General features: G+C 43.0%; 1 protein-coding gene across 1 annotated transcript in view; it reads left to right on the forward strand.

The window, feature by feature from the left end:
* The first annotated feature begins 19,692 nt into the window (after positions 1 to 19,692).
* The window catches only part of mtnr1aa (melatonin receptor 1A a), a 37,485-nt gene continuing 35,253 nt past the window's right edge, over positions 19,693 to 21,924 (forward strand). Inside the window, exon 1 of the mRNA XM_042111177.1 lies at positions 19,693 to 20,037. Within this exon, the coding sequence (XP_041967111.1) occupies positions 19,854 to 20,037 (184 nt within the window). The 5' untranslated portion in view covers positions 19,693 to 19,853. The remainder of the gene's footprint in view (positions 20,038 to 21,924) is intronic.

Below are 21,924 nucleotides of genomic sequence, written 5' to 3' on the forward strand. Positions count from 1 at the left end.
ACAACAAAACTCGGCCGAGGGACTCTTTGGCTTCCTAAAAAATGTCAAAATAAATGTCAAACTGAACAGGTCAAGAGTAAAGCTGACTATTGACTCCTGTGTCTCTAAAATATACATTGGACTCAAACAGCTACACTCACAATTATCTCTAAAATCTGGCACTAAAGAGAATTTTGCTGGAATTTTGCTGAATTACTCATTTCCATACTTGTAAAAGGGATGTTTTCAGAACCACTAGAAGACATTTCCATTTTAAAATGTATTTTTATGTGCCAGTTGTTGGTCCATATTATTATTGGGCCTTCTGATGTCTGCATGTCTGACACAGACATGCAGGTTCTCAGTACATGAACTTTGTGTAAAGTGACACTGTTTCCATTAAATTTCTAAAAATCATAACAAACTCTCATTTAAAGTCAACCTCTGCCATGTTAAATGAATCATTACAAGTTATTCAACTGATTACCGTGTTGCGTGTCTATACATTGGCAAGTATTGAATCACTTTCAGTTCTCACTGTGTGGTTTCCATAGCACAGTAGCAGTATGTAGTGTGTACTGCGGAATCTAATTAGTGTACAAAACTGTGTTGGGCTGGACATAGAGATGTGTTAAAAAAACAACACAAGTTGTGTTATTTTCAACACATACTGTGTACCTAAAACAAATAACAAAAGCAATGTGTTACAACACAAACTCTGTTGTCCTTATTTGGACATTGAGATGTGTTAAAATATTTCAACACATTCCAACATTTCAACACATTCGTTTTAAGAGTGTAGTGTTAATTCTTGCCAGTAACAATACAAAATGTATCACATAACTAGGTATATTTTAATGGCATATGGTCATAATAAGGCCAGATGAATACACATTGTTCCTACTAGCTTTCCAGGACATGCATTATGAAACTCTATGAAACTTACAATTCAAAACAAAAACAAAACAAACTATGTATCAAATCTCAGAGACAGGGGGTATTCCAAGCACATGATTTAGTGACAAACCTGGTTAAGTTAACTTAGAGTAAGTGGTAAACCTCCTAATAGAGGAGCTACATGGCTTCATTCTCCTAACAAAACAATGGCATATAGGGCTCTTGTTGTAGGAGGTTTACAACTTACTTAACTAAGAAAAGTTTGTCACTTAACCACCTACTTGGACTATACCCCCCAAGTTTCAGTATTAAACCTCCTCTCTGACTGAAACTGAGGAGGCATGGCTGTTTTGATCAACATGAGTCCGGGACCTGGCCTTTAGGCACACACCTGTGTTGCTGCACAGGTGTTTGTGTAAAACATTGATTTAGCTTATCACATTGGAGTATTGACTTACCATGTGCGAATGTGATTACACCATTCTGCCCACAAAGACTTTCAGGCATGCGGAGAAGCTCAGGCAGTCAAGAATAATCAGATAAACACTGTCCCTTGATAAGGCCATTCAGGCAGGTGCTCCACTCATGTAATCAATAAGTCATTCAATATTTATTCTTTTGCTCAGATGGGATTGTAAAGGAATTTGTAAAACCTGCTTGACCGTGTTCCACCTCGTCAGACAGAATAATTGGGTAAGCCACCTGAAATGAGTCTCTGTGTGTGTGTGTGTGTGTGTGTGTGTGTGTGTGTGTGTGTGTGTGTGTGTGTGTGTGTGTGTGTAGGTGTGTTTGTGTGTGTATGATATGTGCATTTTTGTTTTGCACATCTTTCCCTGAGGGCTTCATTTCGCGGTTCAGCTATTTGCCCCATAACTTTCAGACATGCTCAACCTCGCCAAATGTGCTGATTGGAACTCAAATCACTCCATTTATCAACCTGGCTGCTAAGAAAAATGGGGGAGAAACACACTTTTGCAAACACCACTTTTCAGACACTGAAAGTTTAATATTGTCTAGACTAGGCAATGTCCACACAGACACAAACACACACACACACACACACACACACACACACACACACACACACACAGGCACACACACAAATACACTCTTTCTCTCTCTCTCAGACACACATACACACATACAAATACAAACAAAATACACTATTCATTTATACATCCACACACAATTCCTCCACACAACAATAAGTACTCTTTCTCATTCACACACACACACACACACACACACACACAAACAAACACACACACACACGCACGCCCACACAGTCGCCAGACACTGACACGTTGTGACATACGTAATGGAACAGTTGGCATGTGCACTAAGGGCAAGCATAAATGTCCTTCAAATCTACCCACAATAAAGCACTCCGTTAACAACTGATCTTGAACCATATGTTCGCCTCATGGTATTACTATGGGGAAAATGCCTGAGCATTGCATGAGTATAGATGAGAATCAAAATGATGAAGTGGAAAAAGGTCTTCAGCTGTTGTGGCTTGTGTCTGACATGACAGACTGCTGGTGTCAGTCATCTGCATAGAGCTGGGCTGGGTGAGCCATACAGAGTCTGGGAGATGTATGAATAGTGTGCGCTGCAATCCCCAGGACTGGCTTTGAATCTCATGCTTCATGGATCCGATTAACATTCTAAATGGCATCAAGCCGCAAACCATTACAGTAAACAAAACTTGCACTGAAAATTGGGCAAAAGGTTCTCATGAATATTAAATGATACCTTGTCAAAATTTATTAGGTTCAGTATAATTGAACAGATGTGCTCCGGATTTGTGCTGTGACGTGTGAATATTGCTTGGTTACTTGGGCATTACTGTAATCTGTCTTTGTTGTTCCTCACAATAACCAGGAGATGGCGACACAACCTTTTAGATAAGAAAAACTGTGTGGTATTGTGTGATTCCCCCCAAAATCGAATGTCGGTGTCAATTTAATTCTGTGTTTCACACACATATCAGTACTGGATTGGAGGCAGAACTCTTCAGTTCTCACTGATGATGTCCAACTTCTTATTAACTGTCCTGCATACCTACTTCTAATTGATGGGCATCCCTCTCTCATTAAAGATCTTGTGTGACTGTTCAGCTGTGTACATTTGCCCAAGTCCACATCTATACAGTATGTCTATCTGTGTGCATGTGTCTGTATGTAGTTTATTTGTTTGGCTCATTTCAATAGAGCATTATATCACTGTAAAAAGCTATCCACACTTGCCCCTCTCCCTGGCAGTCTGGCAGCCTTAGATTGTGACAGACTGTAAAGGAATTGGATTTTGATTGTTACATTGCCAGCCTTTTCGAAATGAAGCAGATGCCTGAAATAGCCTGTGGCCACTGGCGCTGAAAGGTCCAGGGTGTCTTGTTAGGTCCAGTCGGTGAGAGTCGGAGTGGACAGGGGGTGCGGCCGGTGTGGAATGGTGTGATTATGTAAGAGAGGAGTGAAAACTCAGCGTCTGTCAGTCCACTGCTGCACTGGGTATCTCACTCCCTCAAACAGGTTCACCGTGCCCTGCTAAACTTTATAAAGCTGACTGCAGTACACAATTACACAAATACACACACACATACTCAAAACACGTGCACACGCAGATACAAACACCCCATACACACATACACACACTCTATCTCTCCCCCAAAACAGAGAGAGAGAGAGAGAGAGAGAGAGACAGAATGTATTCTACTATCTGTCTAACAAATACACAAAGCCCCCCCTTTAAGAAATAAATCTGCAGTCTGTCTCTGTTTTTCGTTTCCAAATAACCAGACACCCGCAAAAACCACACCTCCCTCTGGCTTGGTTGTAAGGGGGAAACACGCAACTGTCTGGCAATTATGAGTGCACTGTGAAAAGGCCACATCTGTCAATCATCACGACACCTTTAGCCCAGCAAGAGCAATCGCTTTGCCTGGCCTCATAACTCACACATCAGCTGTACAAAACCCAACCAGCTCTATCCATCTCCCTGACAACTACCTGGGCCACCCCACCTCGGTACTTACAGTGCAATAAAATGCATGGCCACACATGAATGTGATGTCAGTTGAAATTGACATTATTGAACACATTCCTTGACACCACTGTCATTGATCCGTTAGTCGTCCAAAACAGATACCCTGAGTCTGGAATGAGTTGGACTGTGCTGAAGTCCAGTCAAACCCAATCAGTCATCTTCAGCAGGGCTGCCATCTCTGACTCAGGAATCGTGACCCATAAGGGATTATAGAAATAGACAAAAAAAAAAAAAAAAGATACTTTTTCACCCCTGAGGACTATCACAAGTAAGGACATTTTCTTTAGGGATGATAAAGAAAACAAGGATGTTTAAGGTCAAACCATGATGTCTAAGAACTGACAAGTCAAGCATGAAAAGTCATGTTTGGTGCATCTTCAAAAATCTTGAGCTGTCACCATCTGTCCATTGGCTGTCAGGGTGATCAACAGCTTGGGTTTTTATCCTTGGACTTCCTACCGTAGGAGGAGAGGCAAGTGGGGTCAACCAGTCTGGACTAGAGAGGAGGAGCCCAGACAGAGGGACAGAATGAAATACAGATGGTAACAACAAGTAATGCTTTCTGTAAACCTGGAGACACACACAGACACACAGATATACACACACACACACACACACACACACACACACACACGTACATAAAGGGATAATCATACACCTAGTAATAATTAAATACACGCATAAAAAGACACATGCACACACACACACATAAATGTGATCATGAATGCAATGCACACATCAAACACACACACACACACACACACACACACACACACACACACACACACACACAGTAATGCTGCATAGTCTCCACTCCACTAAGCTGTAATTGAGTGTAATGGTTTCTGGTAGTGATGGGGACGAGACCGCCTATGCCGAGTCCGAGTCAAGACCGAGTCTTTGAAGGGTCTAGACCGAGTCGAGACCGAGTCTGTTGGTTTCCAAATACAGTCGAGTCTGAGTCAAGACCGAGTCTTTGAGGAAGCAAGTCCGAGTCGAGACAGAGTCCTTTAGGAGTCGAGACCAAGACCATAAAAACATGTCAGTTTTCATATTCATAATTTAATATCACCCCAGTTAATAATCAACCATTAGGCCTACAGACTAAGCTAGATTGGGAATTGTTTAGAGGAGCATTCTTAACGTCTTAATATGGACTATGCTGACCTACAGACACTCACCGGCAGCAGAGCCATAGAGATAAATAAACAGCTCTGACGGCAGTATCTTTGCATTGCACCATGGGATGTCATTTTTAAATAATGCTGGTCAACATTAGCCTGGCGAGCCAGACCCACATTAAAATGTAGGGTCTGGGCACTCACCGTTCACAGTGCTCAGTCCGAGGGGCGGGATAATCAGTTGTCTTTCAAATTCCCTCTGTAGGACAGCGGCAGTGCTTTGAGTCCCATGCATTTCCCACGAGCGGAGCTAGTTGGCTAGTTCAAACGTTTGCCAACATAATAAAAGCTTAACTCGTGTCACACTGTTTGCCAGCAGCAACATCCATCTGATTTGTTTTCAAGTAGCAGGGAATTCAAGCTAAACCGTTGCAACTCTGCCATCAATCATTATGTTAAGCCCACCTAACGACTCTATTCACGATTTCAATGGCCTGATTAAGTTTCGATTTCTGGAGCTCACAAGCCAACGGAGAGTTGCTAGACTAGCCCTAGCAGCAAATGTATTTGCTGCCGCTTGGTCAACATTGCATTTTATTATTATTGTTGTTATGTGTTGTGTGTTTTTTTTATATGAACATAAAAAATGTGTTGGTCTCGAGGACTCTATCTGAAATTACGAGTCTTTCTCCTCCCACTGTGGTCCGAGACCGAGTCAAGGCCGAGTCTTTGAAGGAACGAGTCCGAGACGAGACCGAGAAAGCAGAAATTGGTCTCGAGACCGGTCTCGAGTACTACATCACTAGTTTCTGGTGCAGGAGGGCTCCCTGAAGACCACCTCCACTGCTGTGTGTCCAGCAGCCTGTCTGCCTGTCGTCCTCAGGTAAACCCAAACCAGTACTAACAGAGATGTACTTCCGTAGGTTGACACACACAACAATTCTGTTTCTGTGTGAATATGTGCATGTGTGTATGTACTGTACGTGTTTCTACAAGGGTGAACATAGTGTATGAGAGAGATAGAGGAAATGAGACATGGGATGTGATAGGGCAGGTGTTTCACCACTACTGATACAGTATTTACTAGATTTTCATAGTTATTGATTCATTATGTACCGGTACGGTGCTAGCGCTAACATTAAGGGAACATACCTATGTTCCCAGGGTCCTATGTTCCCAAGGTCTTATGTTCCTAAGGTCTTATGTTCCCAGGGTCTTATGTTCCCAGGATCCTATGTTCCCAAGGTCCTATGTTCCCAGAGCCCTATTTGTGTGTTTAGGGGGCAGTGGCCTACTGGTTAACGCTTCGGACTTGTAACCGGAGCCGGTTGCCGGTTCGAACCCCGACCAGTAGGCACGGCTGAAGTGCCCTTGAGCAAGGCACCTAACCCCTCACTGCTCCCCGAGTGCCGCTGTTGTTGCAGGCAGCTCACTGCGCCGGGATTAGTGTGTGCTTCACCTCACTGTGTGTTCACTGTGTGCTGACTGTGTTCAGCAATTCACGGATTGGGATAAATGCAGAGACCAAATTTCCCAAATATATATACTTTTTTTTATTTCCCACGGCCCTATTTTCCAAGGTCCTATGTTCCCAAGGTCCTATGTTCCCAGGGTCCTATGTTCCCAGGGTCCTATGTTCCCAAGGTCCTATGTTCCCAGGGTCCATGATCCCCAGTACAATTTTCTATTGACACACAGTGGCTGCCCTCTCTTTGACCCACCTCCCCCCTCAACGACTTACAGACTTTGTTGGGTATGCCCGCTAAGTTTGTGAGGGCGTAGGGCTGTCCCCCTGTGAAATGCATCTTTGGGGTTCTTGGTCAAATAAAATACTTACAATACACATACAGTTGTGTTCATCTTTATGTATCTGAAAAACAAATCCAAAAGAAAACATCATTGGCATATACTGTAAATGTGCCTGCACAATATCAGAAATGTGTCTGATAGGAAGGTGTTAATTATTATGGAATTGATATGAAAGCCAGCAGTGAAACAAGCACAAAGAACACAAACCCAGCATGTGCTTTATAAAGCTGGGGAACATAGGACCCTGGGAATATAGTCTCTTTTTCATGTTGCCATTATCTGCTATGCTAATCTGGGGAACATAGGACCCTGGGGGCATAGATAGGGCTTTGGGATCATAGGACCCTGGGAACATAGGGATGACTCCATTATGGCTAGTGGTAGCGGGTGGCAGCGGGTGTTCAGGTGGTTATCCCTAGCAGATGTGTTCTTATTGTAGTCTTAATTTAATACAGTTTTACATAACGTACATGTCACTGTGGAACAGGTCTCAGTTCTAGTAAACAACTTCCACGTATTCCCTTTGGCCTTTAGCCATTTTGTCCACGACTAGTCTGCTGGCTAGTGATTTGAATAGTAGGGATGGAGCCTAGAGGAGAGGTTCATGAGGAGGAGAGAGAGACTTGGGTGGGGTGGGGTGGGGGTGATTTTTGGCAGCGCTGTCCCCACTCTGTGATGGGCTGATAAAATAGGCTGCACCTTGAGAAAATCAGCCAGTCATGCTTGTCTGGCCAATCTACATTGCCATGGGTGGCTGACTCCGCCTCTGAGACAGCACCTTCCCCTCAGCACGTTTCCCTCTGCCTCACTCAGCCCCCTTTCACCATTCCTCCCTCTCTCCTTCCCTCCTTCTCTCCTTAATCACTCATTCCCACTCTCCATCTTTCCCATGTTATTTTCTCTCTCTCTTTCTCTCTCTCTGTCTCTGCCTCTTCCTCTTATATACTATCTCTTTCTTATTCTATTTTCCTCTGAGTCTCTCTATTTGGTCTTTTGAATTCTTTTGGCCTTGCGATGCGGTTGTAGGCCTACATCAACGTGTCTCTTGCCGTCCCCTTCATGAGTTCTGTCACAACGCTGTCTGCCCTCATGGACAGTAGGCCTAGCTCTGTGATGTCTGCGACATTCCAGGTTGGAGATTTTCTGGACAGCACTATGCCCCCTGTCATGGCACTGGCATTTAAGTCAGATTTAAGTGCCCCCGCCATATGGACCCACACAAGAAACGTCATCGACACGCCCTCTCACTAGGTGTGAATTTTAACCGCATGTTCTAAGCTTTCTTCAGACACAGCACATTTACATTATGTCCGGAGGAAATACTAGGAAGGGAGCAGTAGAACAACCGGCTAAGTTCGGACTTCCATATGACCGTTTATGTTGATATACAGATAGATATACAGCCCAACCGTTTAACATCCGCAGAACCTCCAGTCTTACATGTACAGTATGTCTGAAAGCCCTAGCTGTCTGTGATGCTCTCATGCACTACCTTTCTCATGTTCCCTTTCTCTCCCTTCTCATGTCTTCATCCCCACTAGAGAGCAAACCCAGTCAGAATCAATGGCATTGACTGAGAGGCAACTCCTCTGCACACAACAGCCCAACACCCCTCATACACAAAATAAAATAAATGCCTTCTACATAGCAAAGGAGAAAACTTAAGCCTTGGCCGCATGACAATAGAACCTTTCAGAGCAACTCTTCGACTGGCACCGGGCATCCCAAGGGGAAGGCTATTATGGGATGTGCACCCACTGTCAATAAGCTGCAGTGTTCGGAGATGGCAGTGCTGGGTTGCGGGTCGGTGTCACAAGCCTGCACGGTTGGCTAAAAGAGTATCTGTGTACGTAGCGTATCTCCGCAGAGAGGAGATTCTGCCCGGAGCCTCTGGGTAGTGATGATAAAAATAATATCAAGCCGCTGCGCTATTTTTGGCCCCACGTGCTCCAGCTTTGACTGAGTGCCAAATCGAGCGGGGGCAGGACTTGCTGAGTCGAGTGGCTCACGTTTGAGCCTCTGATTGGCTGGCTGGCAGAGGAACTCCGTCCTGAGTGGCTCCTGTCTCACAGGTGGGAAGGGGAGGGTGGGGGTTTCTCAGTGCTCGCGTGGAGCTATAAATATCTTCAATTTCCGACACTGCAACTGAGGCAATATCTCATCTCTGCCTCTCTCTATTTTTTTCTTGTCTCTCACCACCTTTCCAATCTCTCAGTCCACGCTCCCATCCATCCCCAATTATTCTCTCTCCTCTTCTCAGTGTTGTAGTTATCTCCCTCTTTTCCATTTTCTTTGTCTATCATTTTTAGTTTCTGTCTGTCTGTCTCTCTGTCTGTCTGTCCCTCTCCGTTTAGTCATCTCTCCATTGCCTGCTCTCCCAGCTGTCTGCCAGTCATATAGAAGACAAACGGCCGGAGATGTCTTGTGTGCTGTTGTGCAGGAGCTAGACGAGGCAAGGCGATGGCAGTGATACAGCACTGGCTCTGAGCACAGTGGACTGTGGGGATGCCGCTGATCCACCGATACGTGCAGCGGCTCACCAGGATAACACGCCGGCCATCATGGCCAGCTGCTTAGCCTTTAAAGTCCAGGCAGACAGAAACAAATGGATCCACAGGGGGCTGCCAAGTGGACCCCTGCGTCCCACTGATGGCTTACCGAGGCCTATTCACTGCATCATCGGCTCTCCAGGCAAGAAGCGCGCCAGAACCAGGTGGACACCGAGTCACATTTCCTGTGATTTTCTATAGGTGTCCCACTTAACACAAGAGATTTGTGACAGTGGTTGTGGAAGCAGTTGTGTGTGTTGTGCTAGTTGTTGCTATGGTGATGGGCTAACATTGGATTATGAACAGGGTGAGTGACTTAAATGATGACCTCACAGGTGTTCAGACTGATTGGATTTCCTGCAAAAACCTGTCCACACTTCATGGACTGGTCCATTTACTGTATCTGTTACCACGGCTACATTGAACTACATGGATGTAAGGGATAATGGATGACACGGTGGTCTGTCGAGGTTGTAAAACGGCCCCGACACGAAGCGAATACATTTCATCCATAACATCCACTCTGTGTGGGAGAGTAGGTAGGCCTGGAGACAGACCCTAAATTGTCACTTATATGATGTGAGTGTTAATCAGGTCAGTTGAGGTCAGGAGGATGAGATGAGATACCTGCTCTCTGGTTAGCTGTATGCTCTTTGATGATGTAAAGAACCTCCTCCCCCCCTTTCTCTCACTCTCTCTCTCTCTCTCTATCTGTTTCTTTTTCATCTGTGTCCCTCCTTCCTTCGTTCTCTCATCTCCCTGTAACACACGCTATTTCCTCATTAGAAAACCATTTCACCTTTCAATATTTCTTTTTCTTAATTTACTTTCGCTGCCCTTCTTCCTGACACGTAATGTTTCCATTTTCATATTTTCTCTCACATGTGCTCATTTTCTTTGAAATTGTCTTAGAAAAGGTTCGAACACCACCACCCCCCCCCCCCCCCCCCCCCCCCCAACCCCAAACTCATCTTTTCTAACAAGTAAATTGAAAGTAAATGTGTGTGAAATAACATGCTCAGAAGCACTTATCAAGTTGCCATGGCGGGGCACCTCCGCCTGGCTGCCATCTCTGCTCTCCCTCTCTGTGTGTTTTTAAATCATCTTCATTAGTCTGCTGCGGCGGAGGAGCGAAGCCCTGAGGCTCTCTGTGGCAGGCACACGCGTTCGTTGCCACCCGCGCCGGCTGCTGTTTAACAAGCGCACTGAAAAACAGAGAGCAGACGTATCCTGCAGCCACTGCCACTTCCACGCTCCACACTCGTCAAAGTTTGATCTGTCTACTGTCTGCTGACAGGGCCGGCTCCGTGTCAGGAGAGCTGCTCGCCCCTTTATCTCACGCTGTCTCTCTTTCCATTGTTTGTTCCTCTCTCCATCTCTGTTTCACGGTCTGTCATCTTATTCCCTCCATCTGTTGCATTCTTTCTTTTTTTCTGTCCTACCTGTCTCTTAATTTTCTGTCTTCTTTTCAACCTGATTTTTTTTCTCTTGCTCTAACTCCAGTTTTTTTTACATTGCTGCCCATCTTCACTGGCATCTCTACTTAATCTTGCGCTCCATTTCCCAGTTGTAGTTTTTAGTTTTGTCTTTGCTGTTTGTTTGTTTCTCTTTCCTTATTTCTTTTTTTTATTTTGCTTTATGGATTTCTGAAAAGCAAGAGCAGTGCCAGCTCTGTAGCCATTGGTGGACTTGTGCCAACCAGCATTACTGGATGTCGACAGGATTTCAGCAGCTCGTTCTGATTTCCACAGATAAATAAATAGATAATAGAAGACAAAATGAATCAAGACACAAAAAAGCACAACAGGAAAATAAAACTAAAATAATATGTTCATATATATATATATAGCCTATAAATTACATTCCACAATCCATTTAAAAGCCATTGATAGCATATGTTCTTTTAACTTGGCTTTAAAAGCACCAATAGTTGGTGTACATCTGAGAACTGCAGAGACTTCAAAACTGGAGAAATATGTTGTGTCTTTTTAGACTTGGTGAGCAGCCTTGCAGCTGCATTTTGCACCATCTGAAGTCGGGATAGAGTGGACTGAGTGACACCAAAATAAAGGTGTATGTATGTGTGTGTGTGTGTGTGTGTGTGTGTGTCTGTGTGTGTGATCACTTGAGTGTCTAACTATGTGTTGGAACTAATCCATGTGGAATAGCCTACCTCACACCATCAACAGACCAAATTTTGAGTGCATACCCACATAAGAAAGCAACATTAGACACAAGTCCAAAAGTCAACATTCAATCAGCAAAACCAAACTGAAGAATATTATCTTTTTACAGTAGATTTTTGGTGTTGGTTTTGGTGTGTTATTGCTTCTTGGGTGCTACTCAGACAGAATGTAATGTCCCAATCAGTGTTACCACGCCACTATCTGGCCCTTTCTCCTTTCAAAACAACTCCACTGATCAAACATGGAAGCAGTAATCAGCATTCTCAGGTCATACTAAGGCCAGTGAAGACTCCTGGCTCCTTCCATGTTTATATCTTGTCATGCCTTTAAGCGCCGCCACAACAAAAGGCCATAACAGAGGCTGTGTATTATGCCCACTCCCTCCATATCTCCATCAAGCAGATGGGTCCATCTCCATGAGCTGGGTTCTGTGCAAGGTTTCCTTCCATTTAAAAGGAGATCTTCCATCCCACCGTTGTCCTAGGGCTTCCTCTAGGGCAGTGTTTCTCAAACTTTTTCAGACCAAGGACCACTTAACCAGTAAAAAAAAACATCACGGACCACCTAGCTAATAGACACAATAGGCCTACTCACTGAACCACCTTGCTAATTGTCTTTGCACCTTGCTTATTGTGTCAGAGGATTCATATGATTTAAATCGGCATAGCTTACATAGGCAGTGTTGCAGAACTGTTTGGATTCACATACAAGTTGGTTCAATATTGCAAACAACTCATCTATATTATGTTTTACCACATCTGCTTACGGACCACTTGGGATAGCTTGCGGACCACCAGTTGTCCCCGGACCACACTTTGAGAAACACTGCTCTAGGGGTTAGGGCTTTGGGCTCTGTAAAGCACCTTCAGACAATTTCAGTTGTTAATGGTGCTATAACAATACATAAATAAAGTGGAACTGAATCAAGTTATCTGAAGGTCAATGGACCACTTAACAAGGTCATGACCACATGTCTGTTGCAGGCAGCCTCTAAAGATGTATAAGTGTGGGATAGTCATGTCTTAGAGTAGAGAAGGAGTGCACGCATATCCAATGCACAGGTGCTGGGCAGCAAAGACTGATGCCAAAACACTGGAAAACGAATCGAGATCAGCATGCTGGGTTTGGCTGATGTTTATATAAACTGGTGCAGTGCAACTTGTATTTGCAAAATGTGGGAACAAATTACTCATCAATTATCTAGATGCTTGTTTTCTTATTTTACACTCCAGCCCTCTCCAACCAACAGGAGGCTCTATGTCTATACAGACATTCTGAGTGACAGGTTTGGAAGTCAGTCGCTAATCTCCAACAGAAGTCAGATAAGACTTTGCCTGAAGAGAATCGTGTCCTGTCAGTAATGTCCTCTGTCAATTCCCTGCATCCAGCATGTTCATACTCACACATACACACACACACACACACACACACACACACACACACACAAGCCGCTGCAGTTTTAGTGCTTGGAGCATGAGACCACGTGCCTGTCTAGTGGTCTCCTGTTCAGACAGCCTACAGACTTGCAGTCTCTCTCTCTCTATCTCTCATTCTCTCCCCTTCTGCCTCTATCCTTCTCTTCCCACGCTTTGTTGTCTCTAAAGCCCTCTAAAAATGCAATTGTCCTTTACAAAAAGACTGCAGCCATCGAAACTAAATTAGATCATACATACAAGTTCTGTCACTCTCCTTGAAAACATGACTTTGCTTTTAGCTATGGTGGGTATGCATAATTTCAGCGTATTGCAGGGAATAGTTGCCCTGGTCTCTTCTGAGTCATTTTAGACTTCCTTAATACCAGCTTGTGCATTTCAAGGTCTGTTCCCTCGGCAGCCATGGCCTACTGGTTAGCACTTTGGACCTGTAACCGGAGGGTTGCCGGTTCGAACCCCGACCAGTAGGCACGGCTGAAGTGCTCTTGAGCAAGGCACCTAACCCCTCACTGCTCCCCGAGCGCCGCTGTTGTTGCAGGCAGCTCACTGCGCCGGGATTAGTGTGAGCTTCACTTCACTGTGTTTCACTAATTCACGGATTGGGATAAATGCAGAGACCAAATTTCCCTCATAGGATCAAAAGAGTATATACTTATACTTATATCTATTCCATGTATCATTACTGAATCAGTGAACACAGACGCATATTTACAGTACATATAAATAAGTAGACAAGCTCACACTTGTTACTGTTGTCAAAATGATGATTATATATTAAATATTGCACAATAAACAATTACCTACTTTTGCCATTAACAATTTCCAGCTATTACCTGGTTTTTCTGTTTGAAGTGATTATGTGTGCTATCAAGTGAGGGGTGCACTATCACAAGACAAGGACTCTTTTTATGTTCTGATGTAAAAAATAAAAAATACCCTACGGTATGTAATCCAGGAAAAGGGACATTTATCAAGCAGATGATTATAGAGAGCACTGTAGTGTAACTGAGACCTCAGGCGTACCCATTGCTTTTACATTCTAAAAGCTCATTTAGGCTCTGTAGACTGAAATAAACATGGGATCATTTGAAATCTCAGAGCATTCTGTGTGACCAAAAACATAGCAACTCACACTACACAGCAACTTTCAATATGTCATGTTATGACCATCAAATTCAAATGACAAAATGTCAAAAGTGCACAGTTGCACCATAATATTGTACGTTATTGCCAGAAATAGAAAAGCAAGCTGGTGAGGTGAGGAAGAACATAATATGTTCTTATTATTCTATAGTACAATTTGAGTCGTGAGGAGAGCAAGCAAAGGAGAAGAGATAGACACAAGAGTAAAGAGAGATTCAGGATGGCGAGGACCCAGACTAATATCCCAAGTAAGCTGTTTTCACCACACCGTGCCCATTAGTGACTTGGATCCACATCAAAGTTGCAATAAAGCAGCAGGGTCTCTTTGTGAAAGGCTCACTGAAAACCATTCTCAATGTCTGAGAGAATGTCGTACAGCTCCGCTGGGACTGGGCAGTGTGTGTGTCTGTCTGTGGATGTAAGTGGGAGGAAGAGAAAGAGTGTGTTCTTGTACATCCATATGTGGCTGGTTCAGTGAGAGAGATTGTATAAGAGTACATGTGTATGTTTGGAAGAGTGCGATAGCAAGACAGTCACATGTTCTTATTGGGCTTTCTCCCCTGTGCTATGTTTAGCACTGTTGAGTCCAAACTATGACCAAAGGCAAAATTAAGGTCTATACCAGGTCCTGAGAGCAATTATGGCACTTTGGTGTATCAAGGTTGCTATTGCATTGTGGTAAGGCAGTTGAGGACCGTGATAAGTCATAAAACAAATGAAACATGCATTGAGGTTTGGTTTCACTAAGATCAAACTACCAGGATCACAGAATTTTAAAACTTTCATGTAGCAGTAGCCTATAGGCCGTCTCCACCCGCATATTGCTCACAGGATACTGCTTTATTTCGACAGGGTTATATTTTTTCTTTATAGATCTCAAAATAGCCTAACTTACTCTATCCTTGTTTCTTTTCTCACTGACTCTAAACGATTTTTATATGCCCTTGGATGCGTTTCAGTGCCCAAAGTGCTTATCTGATGGCCAATTGAAGCAATTTAATATTCTATTAAATAAGCTATGCACTGTTGACTCGCACACCACTATCACAGACACCTGACACAGACCTACAGTATGACACATCTAGTTAAGATCATTTTCACTTTCAGTGGTAATTTACTAGGCCTATAGTTTTATTGAACATCTCCTGCACCAACCTAAACTTAAAATATAAACGGACATGATATCAGCTCCACATTTAGATTATGGAGGTGTAGCTATCAATTTATCACTTGATCAGAAAAAAAAGTGCTATGACTAATTGTATGAAACTTTCCGGCTAGCTTGCACAACCAGACTAGGTCTATTTTCTTTTTTCACTTATACCAAAGTCCTTTTAGCAAGGCCCTATACTCGGCGGCCATGTTGCAACGTTTTTGGGCACTTATCGGCATCTATTTGGGCAGAAATGTGCGTGCGCAAGGCTTCATGACACCAACCTTGCTCCAGCGGCAAGATCACAACACATGATTGACTAGATGTATTCACAACACACTACATGATTGGCACAATGTATTCACATGTCGACTTTTTTGCCGCGGAAGTGGTGGGATATGTGTAGACAATTGCTATATTGCCATACCCCTTGCATTTCTATGGAGGATTTGTTGAGTGCTATGTCTCCTAATTATGACCGCCGCGCAGCGAAGCGGCACTCATATAGGTTTAGTCAGATTTTTTTTTTTTTTTCGCATGGCCAATTTTCCCGGGACACTGAAAGACTGGGGTACACGAAACTTGTTGGGCATGTAGCCTCACATGGATAGCATGGAACCATTGTTTTTTGTTTTGGTCTGTAGCCCCCTCGCTGGACTGGACCCCGCGAAAGGAGAGTAGGGCAGACACAGTTTTCTGTGAATATCTTGAGCACCGTGGGGTTTAGGAGGACCATTTTTTTTTGTATGTTGATCTTAAGGGGCCATGTCAACCCATTCCATAACCACTCATTTCATGTATAGCGCCACCTAGTTAAAAACAAAAAAGTAAAAATGAGGTGTTGTAATCGCAGGTATCTGTGACCTAACATGGTCAAAACTGCACGAAATTGGAAGTGTACGATCATTATGACACCCTCTGAATGCACGCCAAGTTTCGTGGAATTCCGTTCATGGGGGACCATACAATAAATTGATTTATATTACTGTACACCAACTGGCCTGTAGGAGGCCGGACAGTTTTCTGTGAATATCTCAAGAACCATAGGGCCTAGGACAGGGGTGGGCAAACTTTTTGGCTCAAGGGCCACATTGGGTTTTGAAAATTGGCCGGCGGGCCGCACAACAACACCCCCCCCTCCTCCCACGACACACACATAAAAAAAATACATTTTTTATAGCCTATAATTTAGTATGAAAAATATTTATTTTAAAATATTAATTGCTTAAAAATACTGCTAATTGTATGCTGTTTAACACATGTATAAACTGTGCACTGTCGCTTTAAGACAGTCGCTTTAATTCACGTTTATTTCTCAATGATCTTCTGCTTGCTCCGCTGTGGCTAGTGCTGTACCTACGGCTGGGCCCTCTCACAGTTTTTAAATGGTCAGTAGTGGGAACTACTGTTGCCTTCATGATTTCCTTTTAAAAGTTTCTTATAAGAAGGAGATATCAATTATAAACAATGACAAGCCAGCTGGAACCTGCGGCTCTCTCTCCCTCTCGTGAGTGCAGACGGTTTCCAAATTAAATGGATCGCATAATGTTCACGTTAGATCTGCTGCAAAGGAGATAACTAAGAGTTAACTTAGTTTAACATGATGTTATCTCTATTTAACATGATGTTTTTACATTGACATTGTAAACGTTCTCTAAGGAGAGTGAAAAGCAGTTTGCAGTAAAGCTAACCAACGTCGTCTCTATCGCAGGAAAAAAATAGCGAGCAGCCTGATAACCAAATGAAATGCTCGGCGGGCCGGATGAAAGTGCTTGGCGGGCCGGATGAAAGTGCTTGGCGGGCCGGATCCGGCCCGCGGGCCGCAGTTTGCCCACCCCTGGCCTAGGAGGACCACCTTTTTTTGTATGTTGGTCTTAAGGGGCCATGTCAACCCATCCCATTACCACTCATTTCATGTATAGCGCCACCTAGTTTAAAATTAAAAAGCAAAAAATTAGGTGTTGTAATCACAATATCTCTGGCTGACATGGTCAAAACTGCACGAAAGTGAAAGTGTAGGCTCATTATGACACCCTCCGAATGCAAGCCAAGTTTCGTGGACTTTCGTTCATGGGGGGCCATACAATAAGTTAATTTACGTGTACATTTAGTGACCGTACACCAACAGAGTTTTCTGTGAATATTCATGACTTTTCCTAAATTATGTTTTAACTTACAGTAAAGGTGCAGTCAGGGATTTTACGCAAAGTCAAGCCCATAATATTTTTTGTCACATTCAGCAATCCTCTTCTCACGACCGCTAGCTGCCCATTCAGTTCACTTTAAAAAAAAAAAAAAACTGGAAACAAACAAAGTAGGGGCAGCCTTTCCCTCAAACAAAAATAAAACCCTGCATGGAACTTCTCTCGGCATACTGAAGGTAGGGGTGAGCTATCTCTCTGCTATGTTTCTTTTGGTCCTCGGTTAAAATATAATGTATGTTTTTTTTTTTAACTAAAGTGTCTGCTAATAAATTTAAAAATAAACATAAACACAAACAAACGCGACTTCCTGTGAAATCCCTGACAGCGCCTTTAAGATGACTAAGTTTGCCGATGGTTTTGTGGTGGTAAAAAGCTGATTTAGTTATTGCTTCCATGTGGTTGTTGAAATTTAGATCAATGTAAATTAGAGACATCAGTTGTTAGTTTGGTCAATTGACAAAGAGATTCAAGGGGACCATAGTCATTATTCAACAGGGCTAAGTAAGTGGGAGCATAGAAAGATTGAATGTAGTGACCCCAAGATCGACCTCTGGGGAACACCACCAGTCAAGAATGCAGGTGTTGAGCGACATAGCGTGTAACGCAGGAGCCAAGTTTATGAAATGAAATGGTATGTGTGTGTGTGTGTGTGTGTGAGGGGGGGGGTTATGGTGTGAGTGTTTGGGGGGTATGGTGCAATGGTGTGTGAGTGTGTGTGTGTGTGTGTGTGTGTCTGGGGGGGGGGGGGGGGGTGTAATGTTGTGTGTGTGCGGGTGGGGGGCTGTAAAGGTGAGTGTAAGAGGAGGGAGTACCCATGTGGGGTGTGTTTGGGGGTGACCCTGATCAGGTGTGAGGTTGATGAGATTAGGTATGGATCCAGTAGCACAACTGGCTCTAGACAGCTACTGTACACACAGCAGGCTATACCTGGGACCCTCTCGGAGGAGCCAGCGTTCATTTTGGCCGATTTGACATGTCGAATCGGCCAGTGGCTGTCGGCCTCAATGACCAATCTGATTGGTGGAGTGCTAGCCCTTGACTTAACATTACTTCTGATTAGTATGACCATTAGCCCTGCATTCAGCTACAGTATGTAAGTTATGAACCCATTTTGATCAACTATCCTAACATATTTTTGCTAGAACTAGCCTAGTAGATTACCACAAAGTTGCTGAACGTATGTTATTTCAGGTTTGTTTGCAACAATTTACAAGTTTAACCAAAGTCCTTATTTGCTACCTAGCTAAAAAATACATTATTTATTCCGTGTCCAAAAGAGTGTTTCATTGGCATCACACGCTGTTATGGAAACGTATTACATCTCGCGCACGCGCAGAACATACACTCGGTGTCGGCGTTGCTTCTGTGTGTTCCGAGGCACTTTTTTTACCGACACTGGGAGACGGGAGACACACATTCACAGTACAGAATGCGTAATCAGTAAACAAATAAAAAAGACACAAATAAAAAAGACACATAATACCACTATAAACAATTGGCTGGCAACAGCCACAACACACCATATGTTGTGTCCCATATGATGTCTAAAAAATAGCAAGAAAACAGCACTTATCGAATGTGATAGAGGACAAATGTGGTGGTAAGTAGTCCATCATGCAATCTCTGTATTTATTTTTTTAGTATACAGTATGGTAAATGTGGTAAATATTGTACATTTTGCTGTATATCTTCCTCCTTTTCCCCTTCATCAGCAGCATATAATAATAATAATAATAATAATAATAATAATAATAATATATTTTATACATTATCACAGTTATTAATATCACATTGTATTGCCATGTGGTTGTTTCAAAATATGTGAATGGATATGGCATATAATGAATAAAGCATGAGAGATTTTTTCCTTTATTTTTTAAATAACGATGAATGAACACATGAATAAAAGAACGGCGAGTGGCTGCGAGGTGTGAATGAGCGAGCATCGAGTCTTCTAGCGGGTGTTTGTGGGGGAGTGCTTGTACATGGCATCGTGTGAGCGCAGTTTCCCTTCATAGCCACAGCGCGGCAGCATGCTTGAGATTCACGGCATTCAATTTAATCACATGTTGGGGAGGGCCGCTAGATGCCACATACCAACAATGTGATGGAGCACACATACCCATAAAAGTGAAGCCTCATGCACATGCAACTTCAACTGTAAATAGATAAAGTTGGTCGCCAACCTGGGGAGTATACTTACCAGCGCCATGGAGAGGTGAAGAAGCATCAGGGAACCTGACGGCAGCTTCGGCGCTGACATTTAGACTTCATGGAACTAGACTGTGCACATTTATTTTATTAACTGAGAGGAAAGTTACGTGAGAATATACAATGATTATAAATGGAAGCTATTTGAACAGTTCTTCGCAGGACCTTAACGAGCAAACTCTGAATAGACCTCCGTGGGTCACTACAACTTTGGGCTGCTTCTTGATATTCACGATAGTGGTTGATATCCTGGGGAACCTTTTGGTGATTTTCTCGGTCTACAGAAACAAGAAGCTGAGAAACGCAGGTGAGTAATGCGAGCAACACAGACTGCTCCGCAGATTTAGTGACTATAGGCTATACCTCCAGTGAGACATTGTAGTCTACCTTTATACGTCCTGTTATTAGTCTGTAGTTGTATTCGTTGGCAGTGGTTTACATTTTGACTATTCAAAAGAAAAAGCGCCAAACAAAACACTCACATGTCAACGGTCTCCACAGACTGAGTTGCTCTGCGCTGTTAAGGTAGCCTATTAACCTAATGATTTTAATGTGTCATTTCCATTGCTTGGGAAAGGTGCTATTGCCTTCAAATAACCCATGTATCCTAACAAAGGCATATCTTGTCATGTGCTTGTCAAAGATATGTAGTCTATTTCCTACGTTTGGAATAATCAAAGGCTAATGTGCGTCCTTATCGTGCACTTCATGCTGGCGCTAATGTTTCTGAGACGATTTTATACACATTGCCATGGCTATTACAAAGAGATGTCCTGGTTATTAGAGTGCTGTGTCACGATTTCAGCATCATGTTATGATGTATGGTATCCGGTTGAAAACTATCGAATATGCTTGATGTTGCTGAAAGTGATAAATCGCGTTGTGACTGCTCAGTTTCGTGTGCATTTTTGTCAATTCTTTCGTTTGGTTTGATAAAAATCATGTATTTAACGTCAGTGGTATTATTTGTGGCAACGTATTCCAACTGCTTCCAACCCAAGAAGTAGCCGCTATGATCGGTAGTAGCCTAAGTTTACCGGTGCAATGCCTTGGTCTTTAATTACTGAATAGCCGGATAATGATTGACGTTCAATGCCTTGGGCTGCTCGGATGGAATTCAGATATAAAGCGGGTTTGTCTCTGAACTTGGAAACGAACTGAGGGAATTCAAGTGGCCTATAGGAATTTGCGCTCCTATGTACATTTCATAACAGGACAGTGGAAAGCATTAATATTATGTTTTCCAACTCATACACTATTAGTTGGGTCTATGTTACTTAGTTGGGTCAACGACGGGATATTTTCAGTAGTAGGCTATACCGTGTATTACAGGCCACACGTTCATCAGACTGCACACAAATAAATATTCATGCTAATATTACTGTAACGTTTGGGAACGATTTCCATTCATTTTGTGTTGAAATCGCGCTTTAATCTCCTGAGAAGCTGCACCTGCCACCAGTCACATTAAATGGATGGTGCGCGCACCACTTCTATGATGAAAGATTGGTCGATTTTTTTTTTTTTACATAAATGCATTCAATATACATATGCATGACACAACAGGGTTATTTCTCTGTCTACGATTATATCTGACGAACGTCGTCAATGCTTGGTCAACTTTCCAGAATCCCAGCGCTGAGCGCATCATCCCCTCCAAATATTTCTAGCCGGGGATACTGTGAATTGATGGGAAACTCCAGAATGGGATTTATTTTCTGGTCTCCCTCATTCATCAATCCCGCAAGCTCCACCTCTTTTATTCCAACATAGGAGACTATATTTTAATCCCTGATTTTTTTTTCCAAACTGTACTCAGAATTATGCAACAAGCCACTGCTGTCCTGGATCTAGGTCTTTATTCGAATATACAGGGACAACACAGTTACATAAATAGCATGGCAGAAAAAAAAATACATCTCTACAATTTGGTTGTGTACTTTTGCCTTGATTAGGATTTTGGAAACTAAGGCTGCATGAATGTTACACGGTGAGGAGACTCTCAAAAGCCTTTCATCATTTTAACAATTACAGTATATTATTTCTAAATAATATAAAAAGAAACTTCCAACAAATTTTCTGTTCAGTTGTGTAAAGAAGGTGGTCTTAAAAAGTAACAATCTACCAAAAATTGCCTTATCTCTTCCCTGATAGGAAACACTGATTAGCCTTCACCACCTTGTCACAATACTGG

This window comes from Alosa sapidissima, chromosome 1 (genome assembly GCF_018492685.1).
Source record: "Alosa sapidissima isolate fAloSap1 chromosome 1, fAloSap1.pri, whole genome shotgun sequence".
Taxonomy (NCBI): Eukaryota; Metazoa; Chordata; class Actinopteri; order Clupeiformes; family Clupeidae; genus Alosa; species Alosa sapidissima.